Genomic DNA, 19,569 nt, shown 5'->3' with positions numbered 1-19,569 from the left:
CCCTGTGACAGGAGGGGACGGCTGCAGCTCCCCCTTCAGCTATAAAAAGCCCCAACACCCAAGCAAGTCGAGGATATGCCAAGAGGACACGCCAGGGAAACCCAGCTGGGACTCAGGAAGAACCTTGACCCCAGAACCATTCTGAGGCTGCCCGCTGCCCTCAGGCTGCTCCAAGCCTCGCTGAGGCGTTGGACAGTTCCGAAGGCCCACATCTCTCCAAGCCGGCCAAAACACCCGCGGTAAGTGACCTCCAAGGTAGCAGCAAGCAGTCTTGAGAACTCAGCCCATTCCCCGGGTTTTGGGGTGACACAGAAGTCCAGGATGGAAAAAGGGAGGGGTGACCATGGCCCTGGGCCTCAGCCATGACTACAACAGTGTCTGAACGCCAGGAAAGGGGTCTCTGCAGCCATCGCCTGCAGACCAGGCTTCCAAATGGGCAGCAGAGTCAACAGCAGGGACGGGCTCCCAGTTCTGAGGCTCTGCTCACCTGGCCAGAGATGGCTGCTAGGCTGAGCTCCGACGCTTGGTGGATCCATTAACTTCATCCCCTTAAACAGGAAGAGGAGGGCTGCTTTGAGGGTCAGATGAGAGCACAGGTGAAAACTAAAACCTAAGTTAACCATTTCCACTCTTGGAGTATGAATGTCTGTTTTCAGCAGAAATAAACCAAGGTCAAGAAAGTCATTTGCCCAAGGTCATACAGCTAAGACCTGAACCTAGACTAAGGTCCTCATTCTAGGCCAGATTTGCTCTTAAACCTCTGGGGCTAAAGTCAAAAGAAAGAACTGGTCTCCAGCCTGGCATCTGATTCAGCTTCAGGAAATGGGGGAGGACTGGGCCCAGGCTGATTCGGGAGGAAACTGAGGGTGAAATTTGGCTGGTGCCTCAGAACCTGGCCACTGGAGAACACAGGGCTCCAGATAAGGTCTCCTTTTGCACACGCAGAGCACGGGGAATCTGACCTCTTCTCAGCCCTATGAACAGGAATGCCATTGAGAGAAAGGGCCCTGTGCTTGTTTGCCTGCGATTTAAAATGTTGGTTGTTTCTGCTGTTCTGTACACACTCTGACATGCACAGCCACAGGTAACCAGGAGCGTGCACATCATGTCTGAGACTGGTCTGCCCAGCGAGGGCCAGAGGCTGCCAGATGTGTTGACGACAGTGGTTACTCACTGCTCACACTACACAGAGGTTTGAAGGCAGATGGCGATAACATGGCTAGGGGAGGGGGGCCGGGGCAGTCTGTCTCCCAAATCCCAAACTGTGGGACCTGAGGGACAGAGGGCAGGCAGGCAACCTCCCTTATTGGCCCAGGCCTGACTCCCCTACCAGCTTAGTGGGCTCGTGGGTACTTTCCTCCATCAGGAGCAGGCCATGGGGCTCTCACTCATATTCATCAGCTTCCTGGTTCCTGGAGGCTGGATCTCACCCGCCTGGAGAGCTACAAGAGCTCCATGCTGTCAGTGCAGGCACAGGACTGAAAGATCGCATTAAACCGTCTTTCCACCTAACGTTCACTTTGTGATTCTCTGTGTACGTGCACCTCCACTCCCAGACGAGGAACCTCAAGGTGGTTTCCCTTACACGCCCAGTCCCAGAGATGGCTCATGTCAGCATTGGGGCACACTGGGTCACAGACGCCGGTGGCTATTTGAATGATGAGTGGTGACAAGGATGCAGATGGATGCCTGGGTCGGGGCAGGTACCTGACAGGGCTGGAGAAGCGAGTGGATACCCCTGGGTCTCTCTTGACTAACAATAAAGATAGGACCAGCTTCCTCGGTAGCCCTTGGTGCTGGGTTCTGCCCCAGTCTACTGTACGTGCAGGGAGGAGAAGGGCCAAGGCTACCCCCACCACGTCTTCCCAAGGTTCCAACTCATGCTTTTTAACCTCCAGGCAGAGGCTTGGCCTGGAAGCTAAGCCCAAGAAAACAGAGCCACGAGAAGAACAAAGCAGAGCTGTTTATTATAGGAACATTCTCAAACCACAATGGAAAAGATGTCCGTACAGGTGGATGGGGATGGAGATCAACCTTGGAGTACACGGACTTTAGGGGACTTCCTGCCTCATGCGTTCTCTCTCTCCCTTATCACCTAAGACCCAGAGACCCCCACCCACTGCAGGAGAGACCCACAAAGAAGTCTTCTCCCTGTGGCCTGGCCCCCAACAGGGACAGTCCTGTTTTCAGAGCAAGAACAGTCTGTACTTCAGACAGGATCCCAACCCCTACCCAAATTCAATGTCGACCGTCTGAGCAGCCAGCTTCATCGGCTGCAAACGCCTCTCTCAGGTGGTCAAAGGAGACACGACAGGGGACCAGGGGGCCCTAGGTGAGGATGTCATGGGCCTGGTGCTCCACCAGCATCTCCATGCTCTTCACATCCGTGCACCAGAACTCCAGGCGGTCCTTCATTCCCTTGATCTGAAATGCAGATCCGGACACAAGGGGCATTAAGACACACAGGAGTCACAGGCCAAGTGGCCGCCACAGCACCTGACGGGGCGGCTCTGCATCTCCAGCTGACTCTCTAGGGCAGCTCTAATAAAAAGGACCTCTGAGCTGGGGGAGTGTGACAGGACTTCCCGGGTTAATTCTTATCACAAGGACATTAGAAAAAACTTGCATGAAAGAAAGCAGACAAGAATAGAGGAAATCCACAGGATTACATTTCCAGCAAATGTAAGATGGATGTGAGCTCAAATCACAGAACCAGGAACGTATTTGATCGGAGTACCTATCTTAAGATTAAAAAGCACCATCAGCACAACTAGCACTATTGTAATAATAAGCTTTTAAATGCAGGGTTCAAATCTCAGGCTTGCATTAAATTAAGCTCTTAGAAAAACCCAACAGCAGTAATTCATTCTCCAAAACCTCGTCTGATAATGCTTTCTTCCCAAATGGCTCCCATCCAAATGAAACTAAGACAGTATAGATACAACCCCCCAAAACCCACAGAGGTGAATAATGGTTTTCAAACACAACACCTGCTGCAAATCCAGCACTCGGGGCTGCACCCAGGTCATGTGGACGCGTCTGTCCACCTCGTCTATGCTGCCTTTCACCAGCCCCACCGAAAGGGCCTTCATCACCAGGAGCTCCACCTGCGCAGAGACGGAGGCTTGTGTAAGACAGAATAGCCTGACACACCCCCAGGGACCCAGATGGCTTCTCCCGTCGTTTTTTACTGTCCAGGGAGCACAGCGCTCACACAAGAGCCTTGACTCCTCCATGTGGCAGCTCTGCTGCTCTAACACCCTGAGCCTAGGGACCATACCTCATTCACTGTGATTTTAGCACTTTTGGCAATTTCTTCAAAAGTAAGTTGTCTGTGATTGGCCGGTCGTGTGAAAGTCATCTGGAAAAAATTTTATTAACTATTTAAAACTATTTTTCCAAATAAAAATAGAGAACTGATAAGAATGTTTTGTCAGTATTGGCTCTTAAAATAGATGTCTTATTAGTACCCCATACACTAAAAAGTTCCCTAATATTAGACTTACATCTTGTTAAGAACAAGCTTTCAATGCTTAGATAAGAAGGATAACAGCAAAATGCCTTATAGGAATTTTTGACAGTAGCCATTATTCAATCCCTGAACAAGTACTTGAGGCCACAATTTGGCCTCAAACCACAGAGTTGACCACGGCAAACCAGAAATGTAAGGGCCACTTCCTCAAGAAGCTTAGGTTCTAGTGGGGAAAACCAGATGTGTGTGTCAACAGGAAGCGACATGCAACGAGGAGGCAACTGCATCATGGTGAGAGGGGCAGCTACTTCATCTCAGTTCAGATGGTCAGGGAAGGCCTCAGCGGGGTGGGAGGGTGTCGTCTGAGCTAAGACCCAAATATAAACTTAAAAAAGCAAGTGGTGGCAAAGGAAAAGGAAGGTGGTGAAGAGAGTGACGCACAGCAGAAGCAGCAGCACTCAAACTGCTCAGGACAGGCTTGGAGAGTGCAGCGCCCCCACCTGACCAAAATCTGAAACCACAGACAAAGTGGCTCCCGGGTGTCTGCTTACCTCCATGAGGCACAACAACTGAATTTTCCTCAGAAGCTGGGCTTCGTTAGCTGCTAAATCAGGCTGTAAAGTACAGAAAGACAGAACAATGTCTTCCATGTTTGTGCTTATCAGTTACCTAACTGGGGCTCTGGAATTCGCTCTCTAACAGTAGACTGAACAAAAAGCAGCTAAGCAGATCCAAACATCTCACACTGCGGACTGCTGAAGCTCATCCACATCTTCTTCATTCTTCTTAGGAAATCTAACTGGGACACTTTGTCAAGGCAAGGAATTTACAAGGTAAGATCTGTATTAATGCTACAAACACCATCAGGCAAGGCCACAGGGTACCGGCATTTCGAGAAGACTCTCCTGGTCAAGGTGCTGTCGGGAAGGACACACCCAACAGCCCAGGAGGCTTCCCTCAGGGGCTGCTGCCTGCTCAGTGCCAGGGGAGTCCCTCAGAGGAAAAGTTTCCTTAATTTCTACAGACTTGTTCTGAATCAAAAGAGCAAGTTATTAATTTATAATGAAAAATATCATTGTCATGAGAACTAGAATACAATCTTCTGCAAGACGTGCATCATCTCTTCTTACAGATCAAAACGTTACTTAAACCAAGGAGACTTGTTTTTTTTTTTTTTTTTTTGAGACGGAGTCTTGCTCTGAAGCCCGGGCTGGAGTGCAGTGGCCGGATCTCAGCTCACTGCAAGCTCCGCCTCCCGGGTTTAGGCCATTCTCCTGCCTCAGCCTCCTCAGTAGCTGGGACTACAGGCACCCGCCACCTCGCCCGGCTAGTTTTTTGTATTTTTAGTAGAGACGGGGTTTCACGGTGTTAGCCAGGATGGTCTCGATCTCCTGACCTCGTGATCCGCCCGTCTCGGCCTCCCAAAGTGCTGGGATTACAGGCTTGAGCCACTGTGCCCGGCTGAGACTTGTTTTTTTAATTCAAATAGCAACTCATATCCTGACACAGGCAGCCTCGCTGAGGACACTTCTTCCTCAAGCACTGGACAGGTCAAGCTCTGTAGAAAGGGCACTCTCTGTCCAGACAGGCTTTGCTGCCTGAACAGATGCTGCCAACATATATCTACAAATTTTTTCCCTTTAAATTGCTGTAACTAGCCATCTTCCTTTCTGAGTGGCACATTTTTTTGAGACATCAATGAATAACCAGACCACAGTTAGGTCTAGCTGCATCTGTGCTTTCTGCCTCTTCACAGTAACCTCATCTATATCCACCCTGCTCCACTATGCAGGAATTTTACAAGTTTATGTTAAACTGAGAAAACTGAAAGTTTCAGAAAAATACAAAAATAACCATAATTCCTACCACAGTTAACATTTTATTAATATTTACTTCTAATAATCTCATTAAAAAAGAACATACTTCACCATTAAAGCTCAAGTCCTTGTTAAGCACCTTTTCCCAACTCCCACCTTCCAGAGGCACCTTCACCCAGTGCCCCCCTCCCCTTGGCTGAGGTGAACTGGCTGTTCTCCCTGCACAGACCTCTCCTCCTGCGCCCACTGCTCTCCCCATCCCTGCACCCACCGCTCTCCCCATCCCTGTACCCACTGCTCTCCCCTGCACCCACCTTTTCCCCTCCCTGCACCCACCTTTTCCCCTCCCTGCACCCACCGCTCTCCCCTCCCTGCACCCACCCCTTTTCCCCTCCCTGCACCTATCACTCTCCCCCTGTACCCACCGCTCTCCGTCTCTGCACCAGGCACTTGTTCCTCCTTCATTCCACGCTCTCTCCCACCCACTCATGTTGGCCTCACACATTCGTCTTTCAGTTCAGCAAAGATACTAACATTTTCCTTTTCCTCCGCTGAGTGCACTGTTCCCACACTCTTCATTCATTCCTAAGGCCACACAGACCTTAGGTCACTATGGCTTCTACGCCTTCTGTGAGACCCTCTCCACCCAGCACAGATGCAGGGCCCACATTCGATTCTGTTTTCTCAGAACACCCTCACTCTAACCAACCACTTAACTCTCAGCTCTGTGAGAGCAAGGACTAGCCTATCTCGGTCTCCTCTGTGCCCAGTTCCTTCCTGTGTGCCTAGAGAAGACGCTCAATGAACATTGGTTGTATGAGTGAGTAGACACAAAGGGGAACAAGGGCTGGGGCATCGTCGGAGCCATACCTGCTGGCCCCAGGCAGTCTTCAGAGTCTGGAACCTCTCTACGTTGCCACTGTTGAAGGCATAGAGGGTGTCAATCAGCCACTGCCGGTCAGTGTTCCGCAGGGACTCCAGCACGGGGTGCATGAGCTGTGGGGATGGAGACGGTCAGCACGGGGTGCATGAGCAGTGGGGATGGAGATGGGATGGAGACGGTCAGCAGGGGGTGCATGAGCTGTGGGGATGGAGACGGTCAGCACGGGGTGCATGAGCTGTGGGGATGGAGACGGTCAGCACGGGGTGCATGAGCTGTGGGGATGGAGACGGTCAGCACGGGGTGCATGAGCTGTGGGGATGGAGACGGTCAGCACGGGGTGCATGAGCTGTGGGGATGGAGACGGTCAGCAGGGGGTGCGTGAGCTGTGGGGATGGAGACGGTCAGCACGGGGTGCGTGAGCTGTGGGGATGGAGACGGTCAGCACAAGGTGCGTGAGCTGTGGGGATGGAGACGGTCAGCACAAGGTGCGTGAGCTGTGGGGATGGAGACGGTCAGCACGGGGTGCATGAGCTGTGGGGATGGAGACGGTCAGCACGGGGTGCATGAGCTGTGGGGATGGAGACGGTCAGCACGGGGTGCATGAGCTGTGGGGATGGAGACGGTCAGCACGGGGTGCATGAGCTGTGGGGATGGAGACGGTCAGCACGGGGTGCATGAGCTGTGGGGATGGAAACGGTCAGCTGGCAACACTTCAGTCTCCCTTTCGTTAAGGAAGCTGAGCCCAGGGTCAACTTACGAGTTCTCCAAAGTTAAACACTCCCTCGCCGAGAAGCCCTGCTAGCCCCAGCGTGAAGGCTCTCTCCTGCTGCTCAGACACTACGGTAGCAACACAGGCCCATTTACAATCCAGTCACAATAATCAGTCTTGTTTAGCTTTAAAAATCTCATATAACAGGCCGGGCGCGGTGGCTCAAGCCTGTAATCCCAGCACTTTGGGAGGCCGAGACGGGCGGATCACGAGGTCAGGAGATCGAGACCATCCTGGCTAACACGGTGAAACCCCTTCTCTACTAAAAAAATACAAAAAAAAAACTAGCCGGGCGAGGTGGCGGGCGCCTGTAGTCCCAGCTACTGAGGAGGCTGAGGCAGGAGAATGGCGTAAACCCGGGAGGCGGAGCTTGCAGTGAGCTGAGATCCGGCCACTGCACTCCAGCCTGGGCGACAGAGCGAGACTCCGTCTCAAAAAAAAAAAAAAAAAAAAAAAATCTCATATAACAAAAAAGTAAAAAAAACATTGTTTGAAATTGTTGTATTACAAAGCCCTGACATTAGTCACCTCTTCTGAAGTACTGGGTTGATTTAATAATTTGTCCCCATGGGTCTGGAATTGCAGTTTTCAAAACAAGGGTCTCAGCTACAGGGATTCCAAGTGTCTCAGCTACAGGGATTCCAAGGGTCTCAGCTACAGGGATTCCAAGGGTCTCAGCTACAGGGATTCCAAGGGTCTCAGCTACAGGGATTCCAAGTGTCTCAGCTACACGGATTCCAAGGGTCTCAGCTACACGGATTCCAGGGATCTCAGCTCCACGGATTCCAAGTGTCTCAGCTCCACGGATTCCAAGGGTCTCAGCTACAGGGATTCCAAGGGTCTCAGCTACAGGGATTCCAAGGGTCTCAGCTACAGGGATTCCAGGGGTCTCAGCTACAGGGATTCCAGGGGTCTCAGCTACACGGATTCCAAGGGTCTCAGCTACAGGGATTCCAAGGGTCGCAGCTACACGGATTCCAAGGGTCTCAGCTACAGGGATTCCAAGGGTCTCAGCTACAGGGATTCCAAGGGTCGCAGCTACAGGGATTCCAAGGGTCTCAGCTACAGGGATTCCAGGGGTCTCAGCTACAGGGATTCCAGGGGTCTCAGCTACAGGGATTCCAGGGGTCTCAGCTACAGGGATTCCAGGGGTCTCAGCTACAGGGATTCCAAGGGTCTCAGCTACAGGGATTCCAAGGGTCTCAGCTACAGGGATTCCAAGGGTCTCAGCTACAGGGATTCCAAGGGTCTCAGCTACAGGGACTCCAAGGGTCTCAGCTACGGGGACTCCAAGCATCCTTTATTCTGCAGCAGAAGGGCGGGCGGGGTGGGTTCAGCAGGTATTTACGTCATGGGACTTCCTACAAAAACCTGTGACTTAGGTAACAATAAGGAACTGGAGACGGAACAGTAAAGGAGCTAGGAGGAAAGCCTCATTTTCATGTAAATTAAATGCTGGAGACAAATACAATGTAGAAACTAAAGTTTATACAAATCTTCCCATTTTTTCTTCAAAACAGGATGAATCCATCTGAGTAATTTCTTTTTTTTTTTGGTGAGATGGGGTCTCACTCAGTCACCCAGGCTGGGGTGCAGTGGTGCAATCTTGGCTCACTGCAACCTCCACCTCCCGAATTCAAGAGATTCTCCTGTCTCAGCCTCCCAAGTAACCAGGATTACAGGCACCCACCATAACACCTGGCTAGTATTTTCAGTAGAGACAGGGTTTCATCACGTTGGCCAGGCTGGTCTTGAACTCCTGACGTCAGATGATCCACCTGCTTCAGCCTCCCAAAACTGCTGGGATTACAGGTGCGAGCCACCACGCCCAGCCCCGCTTAGTAATTTCTGAGAACTGTCACCTCAAGCGCCTCACAGATGCTAAGTCTGGAGAATACGCTCCTGTGCGACATGCACTTTAACGGCCTAGGTTACCTGGTAGATCCTTGATGTCAACACAGCCCAAAAACCGCAGAGCATCTTTGTAGTAGGACGCGTGGTTTCCGACTGTTTGATAGTATTTACTGGAGAGATCATAGAAACGACTGTGAACCGACGTCACACCAGGAAGGTTGTTGAGCATTTCTTCAACATCTTCAATTGTTTCCTACATAAGGAAAGCAAAATCATCTCTCTTTTTAAGTTAAAAGTTTATTTCATTTTTTTAGGGACAGGGTCTCACTCTGTTGCCTAGGGTGGTCTTGAACTCCTGGCCTCAAGCGATCCTCCCACCTCAGTCTCCGCAGTAGCTGGGATTACAGGTTCAAGCCACTGTGCTTGGCGAAGATTTTTAAAGTAATATGTTGTGAGATGAAAAGCGCAAACTACAAAGGCAAAGACTGATGAATGTGACTACGTTAACATGGAAAACTTAATCCAAAACACAGAAAAAAGTACAAAGACAAGCTATAGACTGGGAAGCAATATTTACAACATGTATAACCCACCAGCAATTATGACCAAGGAAATATAAAAACGCTTACAAATCAGTCAGGAGACAGCAACACAGTACAAAAATGGGCAAAAGACATTAACAGACAATTGACAGATCTGGAGACACAAACAGAATGGCCAATAAACCACTAGTAATTGTGAAATGCAAATTAAACCCCCAAGATATAATTTCACTTCTATTAGATCAGCAAGGGTTAGAGCCTGAAACTATCAGGTGTTGAAGATATGGAGCTTCCAGAGTGCTCGTACGGCGCTGAGGGAGCGTATATCTGGGAAAGGCAGAGATGCATACAGTTTGTATCTATAGTCTCCAGGCATATATCCTGGCGAGATTCTGCCCACGTACACAAGGGATCACGCACAGAAATACTTATAGCAGTATTGTTTGTGATAGTGAAAAAAACAACCTAAATCTCTCTCTTTTTTTTTTTTTCTGAGATGGAGTCTTGCTCTGTTGCCCAAGCTGGAGTGCAGTGGTACAATCTTGGCTCACTGCAACCTCAGCCTCCCAAGAGGCTGGGATTACAGGCGCCCGCCACCACGCCTGGTTAATTTTTGTGTTTTTAGTAGAGACGGGGTTTTACCATCTTGGCTGGGCTGGTCTTGAACTCCTGACCTCATGATCCACCTGCCTCAGTCTCCCAGAGTGCTGGGATTACAGGTGTGACCACCACACCCGGCCCTAAACCTCTTCAACAGGAGACAGGATATGTATGTTGTGGAACACTTACACAGCGAAATTCCGTACAGGAGTACACGCACACTGGCTACACATACCCACAGGACTCTGGAACCCAGGACTGAGCCAATGTTAAAACACTTGAGTTACACACCCCCATTTAATGAAGCACAAGGAAATGCATGGGCATGAGAGGGAGCCTGGCTGCGGGAGAAGAGTGGTCTGAAGGGTACTGGGGCCCTGACTGTGGCTTCGTTCCTTCCTGAGCTGGCTGGGGCACATGGACGCCTATTACAGCATTGTGGACTGTGACTTACAGCTTCCAGCGTGTCTTAAAATACTTCAAAATAAAATGCACTAAGTATGCACATGGGTGAAGACTGAGAAACAATAAACAATAAAAAGTATCTTTTCAGGGCAATGAGGACAGGAACACTTTTAACCTAACCCCAATATTTTCTTTAACATTATGGTTAGCAAACAAACACAAACACACACAGGCTCTGGTTAAACAAGGTGGACCCACCACGTCGGTTTCACTGCCACTCACATCCATACCTGTCTCCCAAACTGCACGAAAACATAATTGAACATAAGAAAGACATAAAAATACACAGGATACTTCAGCAACATTTAGGAGGCAGAAGGAAGGTGGAGGAACAGCACATGACGTGCCAGTGGTGTGTAGGCTGACCTTGGTCAGGGAGAACCAATGTGCTTTGGGCTGACTGAGGCCGTTGGAGTCATTATTAGACGGATGTGCTGTGGTCACACGGGACTGCTCTTTTGTTTAAGGGCAGCAGGCATTGTATCAGCAACTTACTCTTAAGTGGTTTTGGAAAAAAGCTACAGACACACACAAAGGCAAAAGTAGTAAAAGGTTAGCAATCGGGGGCTGGGCGCAGTGGTTCACGGCTGTAATCCCAGCACCTTGGGAGGCTGAGAACAGAGGGATCACTTGAGGTCAGGAGTTCGAGACCAGCCTGGTCAACATGGTGAAACCCTGTCTCTACTAAAAATACAAGAAAATTAGCCGGATGTGATGGCAGGCGCCTGTAATCCCAGCTACTCAGGAGGCTGAGGCAGGAGAATCGCTTGAACCCAGGAGGCGGAGGTTGCAATGAGCTGAGATCGTACCACTGCACTCCAGCCTGGGTAACAGAGCGAGACTCCATCTCAAAAAAAAAAAAAAAAAAAAAAAAAAAGGTTTGCAATGGGGAATTTGGGTTGAGGTATAGGAGTTCTTTGTGTTATTTTTGCAACTTTTCTCTAATTTAAAAATGTTTTAAAATAAATAGTAAAGAACAAAAATAGGTTTTTTTTTTCCTACAGTTTTAAATAATTTTAATCCAAAGAGAAATCTGTATATGGTGAGCTCACCTTTGTAACCTGTAGGTCCCCGATGTTTAATTTTAGAGCTCCAATTGCTGTTTTACACAGGATCACTGCCTCATCACTACTTTTCACCTAAGACATCAAAAACAAAAACAAGAAACCTCAGAACGTGGGCAGCTGACTAACAAAAGAAGCCAGCTACTTGCACATTAACGCAACCTTGATGACTAGAGACCATGTGGTCTCTCAAGGTCTGGATGGTGAGCATGGACACAAACTGTAAGTCATCCATACCCTAAAAGGTATTGCTCACATCTCACATTTACCTTCTCACGAGTCTTTTCCAGGAAAGTAAGAGCCACATTAGGATCTGGAAAAGAAAGAACAGTCAGAAGGACCATCAACAGACTGGTTTCTACTAACCAAGACATCTTTAGGTAGGATAATCTTTAGGTTTTGACCATAAAGTAGAATAAAAATACAATATTGGATACAGAAAGCACAAAAGTTCAGTTAACTTATATTTCAAGATAATTTTAACTACCACTTGGATCTACTCCTTTATAAAACAAAGTAAGACTTACCAGTCATCTGTCTAACTACATGAAGAATGATTTCTACCAGGGACAAAGGATTCACCCTGAAATGAAAACCACCAGTCTTTGAGTACCAATGAGTATCAAAGTACTCATTTGCAAAGTAAAAAAGGGATGAAAGGGTTTTACCTGTGTTCAAATTCACTGATAAAGTTTTCATAAAGCTGTGAAACCAAAACACGGAGAGAAATTACAGGATGTCTTGTATTCTGCAAAATGAAGACCCCAGATACTATTTTTGGTACAGAAGCTGCATCAATGCTATCAAGTTGGGAGTGTGCAAACCACAATGCCCATTACACAGTAAGCAATGCACGTTTGCAGAATGACAGGAGACCATATTAGGGCTTATTTACATTCACGTATGATCAACAGATTATTAAGGAACATTAGGTTTCTTCTAGCTTTGGGAATTAGGGTACGGACCGATAAGAACCTCCAGACAAATTCCTATATTCTTTCTTCCAGGTATTGTAAGTTAAATAGACATCAGATTGAAATGCTCCCCCAGTTTTCTCCCTGTGGCTTCTGGGCTGTTGGTATTTGGATGCTTGTGAAGACGGCTTGTGCCGCTGTGTGGTCTCCAGCCGACCAGGACAGGTTTATTTGTATCTATCCTGTTTGTTGAAGTAATAAGAAGACCATTGTGCAAGGAAGGTGAAACCCCATAAGTAAGTCTGTTGAAAATCCTACAGCTAGAGGTTCAAGACCTATGTTCAGCAGTTGGACTTAATGCATTTCTTGAGAAAAAGAGAATGTACTCTAGAGAATGGAATTGTGATGTCTAACACAAAGGCAGAGTCTGGGCCCAGCTCAGACGGGAGATGGCAGCCTCTGTCTTGTACATTTCCCATCACATGAAGTCATTAACGTTGTGTGCAGCATAAACGATACCTCAACTAAAAACAAGGACACAAAAAAACAGGAAAAACAGGAGGCAGTGACCAAAGTCTTCAACAAGGAGAGGGAAGAAAAAAAGAGAAAGGAAAGAAAAAGACGTAACAAGCGGGGCACAGTGGCCCACGCCTGTAATCCCAGCACTTTGGGAGGCCAAGGCGGGCGGATTACGAGGTCAAGAGATTGAAACCATCCTGGCCAAAATGGTGAAACACCGTCTCTACTAAAAATACAAAAATTAGCTGGGTGTGGTGGCATGTGCCTTTGGGAGGCTGAGGCAGGAGAATCGCTTGAACCTGGGAGGCGGAGGTTGCTGTGAGCTGAGATCGCACCATTGCATTCCACCCTGGGCAACAAGAGCGAAACTCCATCTCAAAAAAAAAAAAAAAAGAAAAAGAAAAAGACATAATGTAGTATCAGCACCAAGTATGTGGTACTACTTGGTATGCAAAAGCCTCCATTAAGAGACCTAAAGTACGTAGTAGCCTCCATTAAGAGACCTGAATGGAGGCTTCTAATTTGTATCAAAGGAAAACAGAAGCGTTTCGTTTGCATTATTTACCTGAACTGTGAACCCTTGTGCCTCCCATCTTTATCAGAGCTGACAGTGAAATAACCTTATATCAGAAGTTTGCACCTCACTTTTATGGAGTATAAAATAAGTTTTTTGACTTTCAATGCATTTTTTTTGGAAGAAAATATTTTAAAACGGACAATGGCCTATACAATAAGTTACTTGAAATCTTATATCTATCTTCTGCGTAAACATATTTCAGATAAATTTCAATTAGATTTGAAATACACATTTTGTTCACCTATTAATGAAATAAAATTTGAAACAAAAAAGAAATGCTCGCTAATCAAACGGAATGGAGTTCCTTCAGATTTTAGAAGGTTAAAGCTAATTGTGCGCCATTTTGAAATTTCTTAGCCACTCAGCACACTTGAGCACTTCCTCAGACTCCATGTTAGGTAGTACAGCACAGAACGTGTAAGACAAATGATGAGTCTTCAAGGAGCTCCTGGTCTACTGAAGACAGTCTTTAAACAAATAAATGACAATACAGTGAGTTTAAGTACAAAAAGAAAGAAAGAAAAAGCACAGAAGTGCATCAGCCAAAGGGAGAAGCTTCAAAGACGGTTACTGCAGAAGTGGCAATACTGAGTTTCGGGAAAATGAGCACAGTTAGAGAGGTGGCCACGTGGTGTGGGAGAGGAAGAAGCTGAGAGAAGAACATTCCAGACAGTAACAAACATGTACAAAAGCACTGAAGACAAAAATACATTATGTTTCAGGAGTAGTTCTGAGGGACACAGACTAGGAAGCACTGAAGATTGGTCTCTGTCCAGAGTGCAAGGCTGAACCAGAGGACCCACATGATCATTTCTATTTTAGAAACATGCCTGGAGCAGAGAGGACAGCAGGTGAAAGAGACAGAGAACAGTCAGAGGCTAGTAGTGGCCAAGACAGGAGCGTGAAGGAGCAACAGTAATGAGGATGGATGAATACTCTGAGAGATTTAGGGGTAACTTGAAGCAGACTCACTCAGATGTGGGCTGGTCACAGAGAAGGAGAGCTGACAATAACCCCTGAGCTTATGGCCTGGGTAACTGGGCCAAAAGAGTGCCTAGTGTGGGCACAGTGGGAGAGGGACCCTCCAAATGACCTTAACTCTGGATTAGGAGAGCCTGTAGTTCCTCTGGGATACGAAGGTAGAAGGATGAACACACCCCTGTAGCAATTACATGTTTGAATCAGGCACACAAGAAACAGCCAACTAAATAAAATGGCATTTGTGTCCCGAGGCTGTGGCTCACATCGGTAATGCGGCACTTTGGGAGGCCAAGGCAGGTGGATCACTTGAGGACAGGAGTTCAAGACCAGCCTGGCCAACATGGTGAAACACCATCTCTACTAAAACTACAAAAATTAGCCAGGTGTGGTGGCACATGCTTGTAATCCCAGCTACTTGGGAAGCTGAAGCATGAGAATGGCTGGAACTGGGGAGACGGAGGTTGCAGTGAGCTGAGTTCTACCATTGCACTCCAGCCTGGGTGACAGGGCGAGACTCCGTCCCCTTGCCCCCCAAAATAAATAAAATGGTGGCCAGGTGGTGGTTCACACCTGTAATCCCAGCACTTTGGGAGGCTGAGGTGGGTGGATCACCTGAGGTTAGGCGTTTGAGACCAGTCTGGCCAACATGGTGAAACCTTGTCTCTACTAAAAATACAAAAATTAGCCAGGCGTGGTGGCGGGAGCCTGTAATCCCAGCTACTCTGGAGGCTGAGGCAGGAGAATCGCTTGAACCAGGGAGGCGGAGGATGTAGTGAGCCAAGACTGTGCCACTGCACTCCAGCCTGGGCAACAAGAACGAAACTCTGTCTCAAAAAATAATAATAAATAAAATTTTTGGCCGGGCGCGGTGGCTCAAGCCTGTAATCCCAGCACTTTGGGAGGCCGAGACGGGCGGATCACGAGGTCAGGAGTTCGAGACCATCCTGGCTAACACGGTGAAACCCCGTCTCTACTAAAAAATACAAAAAACTAGCCGGGCGAGGTGGCGGGCGCCTGTAGTCCCGGCTACTCGGGAGGCTGAGGCAGGAGAATGGCGTAAAAACCCGGGAGGCAGAGCTTGCAGTGAGCTGAGATCCGGCCACTGCACTCCAGCCTGGGCGACACAGCGAGACTCCGTCTCAAAAAAAAAAAAAATAAATAAAAATAAAAAAATAAATAAATAAATAAATAAAAATTTTTAAAATGGCATTTTTGCTACAAGAGACTATTTCAAAGATATTTTCCTTATTAGAGGGAAATGTTTGAACTTTCCTGACATCTATTGATCTAAAAAAGTACCTTAAAAAAGAAGCCCACTAAGTCCAGAAAGTCAAAATTACTTCTGGTGACTACAAATTCACAAATACTAGAAATTCACAAATACTAGAAATTCACAAATACTATCCATTTACACTTATGCCGACTGGATCCCAACAATTTTTAAAGGTTTATTCTGTCCATGGGAAAAGTAAACTCAGATCTGCCAACTTTAACATCACCTTACCGTGAGGTTGCGGCCATATTTTGCCACGTGTAGAAAAGTGATTTAAAGATAAGAAGCCAAAGGATAGAGATAAACAATTAGGAATCATCTATCCTGATGATTTAGAACCTCAGGGAACAAGTATTAAGACAGGTCTCAGGCCAGGCACGGTGGCTCCTGCCTACAATCCCAGCAGTTTGGGAGGCCGAGGCAGGCAGATCACCTGAGGTCGGGAGTTTGAGACCAGCCTGGCCAACACTGGTGAAACCCCATCTCTACTAAGAAATACAAAAATTAGCCAGCTGTGGTGGTGGGCACCTGTAATCCCAGCTACTTGGGAGGCTGAGGCAGAAGAATCGCTTGAACTCGGGAGGTGGAAGTTGCAGTGAGCCAAGATCGCACCATTGCACTCCAGCCCGGGCAACAGGAGCGAAACTCCGTCTCAAAAAGAAAAAAAAAAAAAAGGCAGGTCTCATTTATCATTTTCCCACATAATCCAGAAGACTGAATGTTCAGCAAAATCTCCAGGCTTACAGATGATTTTAAGTTCCTCTAAATAGTAAAATGTCAAATTGATGGCTATAAACCACAAGAAAATCTTACAAGCCCAGGTGGTGGGGTAGTAAGGTGGTAAGCTCTGTTGTGAGCATATAAAAGTAATGTATTCCGGAGAAATGACTCAAGCTGTAATTATAAGCTATCAGTTACAATGCTGGTGTGAATCTCTGATTCATTCAGAATGAGAGTAAGATGTCAGGAAAAACTTCAAAGAGGAGGCTATCAGTGAGCAAATTTGTGGGGATGTGTCAGGGGATCTGGGGAAGGCTAGGAAAGAAACTGCGTTTTTTTAAACTGTTGAAAAAATTCTAGAAGTCCTCTATTACAGAGGCAGCATGACACTATTCAGAACTCTCCCTCCAACCCACCTACCCTCAACCGAAGTACAAAAGGTGCTTTATCTTCCACACTACCCAGGACAGAAGTGTCTGGGCAAGCAGTCAGTGTGGCTTAAAGAAGGGGAGTGATGGAAGTTATCTAAGATTCCCACAGATAGTAATCTTCCTCACACCTTATTCCACCCTCTAACTGGGTTTGAACTTTGTATCTAATAACAGTTTTCTAAAAATAGAGTACTAAAAAGAAGCCTATAAACTAAGATACTCAGGCATGTTTTAAGATAGTACTTTATGCCAGAATTTTAGAAAAAACCAGAATGTTAGTGTTTGAATCCTCTTCTGCCACTTATTAGCAGTGACCTATAGTAAGTTACTTAAAGTCTTACGTTTGCTTCTACATCAAAAAAGTGAGATGAAAGTAGTATCTACTGAGCAGCGTCGTTAGGAAGGACGTGTAAAGCACTCAGACCAGTACCTGACATAAAGGGACTTCTGAAGAATTGTAGCTTATTATTATTATTATTAGCAAAAAACCCATCTTATTTTAAAAAGTCCTTGAGCACATTCATATAATCTGACCTGGTATCGCAAATTATTTACCTTAATGAGACCATCTCCTTGGGCAAAGCACGGATCCTGCACAAAATCAAGCACCTGAAGTGTCAGCTGATGCCACAACCTGAAAAACATACAGCCCTTAAGACCTCTAACCTAATATCCAGTCACAGACACCTTCAGCCTTGATGATCCTATCAAGTCACAAATATAGGTTGGGTATCTCTAATCCAAAACTCCAAAATTCAAAATGCTCCAAAATCCAAAACTTTCTGAGCACCAACGTAAGGCTCAAAGGAAACGACCATTGGAGCATCTCAGATTTCAGATTTTTGATTCATGGATACTGAATGGGTAAGCACATATCGAAAATATTTCAAAATCCGAAAAAATACTAAATCCAAAAAACTTTTGCCCCAATGCATTTCTTTCTTCTTCTTTCTTTCCTTTTTTTTTTTTTTTTTTTTGAGACAGAGTCTCACTCTGTTGCCCAGGCTGTAGTGCGGTGGCACCATCTTGGCTCACTGCAACCTCTGCCTCCCAGGTTCAAGTGATTCTCCTGCCTCAGCCTCCCGAGTAGCTGAGATTACAGGCATGAGCCACCGTGCCCCGCCGCCCCAATGCATTTCTGGTAAGAGATGCTAAATCCATACTAACCAGTCTCTACTGTGTAGTAGAAAGAATGCTAAAGCAGATGCGATAAACCTGAGTTCTTTTCCTGGCTCTGCTGTTGAATGGCTATGTCACTTTAAGATCACTTAACTTCTCTCTAAGACTCAGTTTTCCCAGGTATGAAATGGAGAACATTATTCTAGATTACCTCAGAGGGTTACTGTGAGGTTTGACTGGAAACGAGAACTTTGGAATCATACATATCTACCTTGAGATTCTGGCTCTTCTACCTATTAGCTAGTATCTCAGGGAAGACAATTAAAACGAGCTTCAGTTTCCTCCTCTGTGAAAAGGATGAATAAAGGATTAAATAGCGCTTCATCCAAAACCTAAAGGCTAATATTTAATAACACATATGAAATGCTTTGAAAATTACCAAGTGCTATCCAACACAAACCATTATTTGCCAAACATTAATTTGCTCTCAAAAACTGCTAATAGCAGAAGGCTGCTGAATGCTAAACATCATCAAAACATGTATGGAACATCTATGTGAAAGGTATTATATTAAATGCTAGGGTTAACAGGGAGGTTACTACAGGAGATGTATTTTCTATGGAATAGCTCCAGCCCAATGCCAGCAATTTATCCTATCATTTTAAAAGGAGATTAGTGCTTAGCAACAATTTAATGGCTCTGCAATTCATCCTGTTTCTAAACAAACTTAAACTTTAAGATCTTTCTAGGGGCACACAGCCCAGCGAGAAATACAATGGAAGGTAAAGACAATGGGACGGGGTGCAACCAGTTGCAGAATGAATAGGGAAGAGAGCAAAGCTGCACTAGCCTCTGGTTTATCAACTCCAGACCATGAGAAAGATAACTGTGGATACAGTTACACCATGCCAAGGCTAAGCGCGAATCACAAAGATCTGTTTCTCAAAGTGGGTGGCAATCTGGTTCTGAAAGTGTGTTTGCTTGTTTCGCTGGAATACAGAGCTAAAAGCAAAGGCTTCCCCTGAACCGTCTTAGTAAGACCCGAGGTAGACGAGTTCAGAAGCCTCAGTCACAGTCCCTCGTTAGGGAAGCACTGAATCTCAGACCCAAACATCCTGGCTACAGCTCTTGGCCCTCGTGGTCTGTCATCCTTCTTATTCCTCGACCCTGCCACTCGGGGTTCCTCAGCAAACCCTGCCGGCACAGCCAGTCGCTACACGTCCCCGTTTCCCCGCAACTTGGGTCTGGGCGCCCTCAGCCCATCAAGGGCCCGCCTCTCCGCCCGCCCGCCCCCTCCGTCTCCCTCTATCGCCGGGGCCCAGGGCCCGTCTGTCTGCTCGGAGCTTACTTCTTCGTGTAGAGTTCCTCCAGACGGTGCCACACAGCGGGCTGTCCGGGCCCGGAGCTCTGGCTCTGCTGTAGGAAGCCCGGTACGTCCTTCATGACAGCAGGAAGACCCCCGGCACAGAAGAACAACCGGGATGTCAGCCCCGCGGGGATGTCTGCCGGAAATGCTCACTCACTTCCGGCGCCGCGCGGCGCGGGGCAGGCTGGGAGCGCCGTAGCCGG

General features: G+C 47.2%; 1 protein-coding gene and 1 pseudogene across 2 annotated transcripts; one reads left to right on the top strand and one right to left on the bottom strand.

Moving 5' to 3' along the window:
- Window positions 1–1,947: 1,947 nt before the first annotated feature.
- PSMD13 (proteasome 26S subunit, non-ATPase 13) lies at window positions 1,948–19,517 on the bottom strand. Its single transcript, XM_015113202.3, has 13 exons — window positions 19,349–19,517; window positions 17,437–17,515; window positions 12,135–12,169; window positions 11,994–12,049; window positions 11,736–11,779; window positions 11,455–11,541; window positions 8,877–9,048; window positions 6,930–7,009; window positions 6,160–6,285; window positions 4,024–4,086; window positions 3,281–3,361; window positions 2,991–3,107; window positions 1,948–2,424 (listed from the first exon to the last, which is right to left on the bottom strand). Exons 1-13 carry the CDS (start codon window positions 19,441–19,443, stop codon window positions 2,329–2,331), a joined length of 1,131 nt encoding a protein of 376 aa, XP_014968688.1. The 5' UTR covers window positions 19,444–19,517; the 3' UTR covers window positions 1,948–2,328.
- On the top strand, window positions 12,176–13,767 carry LOC106993149 (uncharacterized; annotated as a pseudogene). The gene has a single exon (XR_013403346.1). The product of XR_013403346.1 is annotated as an uncharacterized LOC106993149 (transcript).
- Window positions 19,518–19,569: the final 52 nt, after the last annotated feature.

Source organism: Macaca mulatta, chromosome 14 (genome assembly GCF_049350105.2).
Source record: "Macaca mulatta isolate MMU2019108-1 chromosome 14, T2T-MMU8v2.0, whole genome shotgun sequence".
In the NCBI taxonomy this organism is placed as follows: Eukaryota; Metazoa; Chordata; class Mammalia; order Primates; family Cercopithecidae; genus Macaca; species Macaca mulatta.
The sequence above is the reverse complement of the archived record's forward strand: the minus strand, read 5'-3'. Positions and strand labels throughout refer to the sequence as shown.

Coding starts and splice junctions, on each gene's coding strand:
- PSMD13 (XM_015113202.3), bottom strand. CDS start 19,443: ATGAAGGACGTACCGGGCTTCCTACAGCAGAGCCAGAGCTCCGGGCCC. Junction 9,049..11,454: donor GGGACCTACAGGTTACAAAG/GTGAGCTCACCA, acceptor TTCCTTATGTAG/GAAACAATTGAAGATGTTGA. Junction 3,362..4,023: donor AGTTGTTGTGCCTCATGGAG/GTAAGCAGACAC, acceptor AATTTTTTCCAG/ATGACTTTCACACGACCGGC.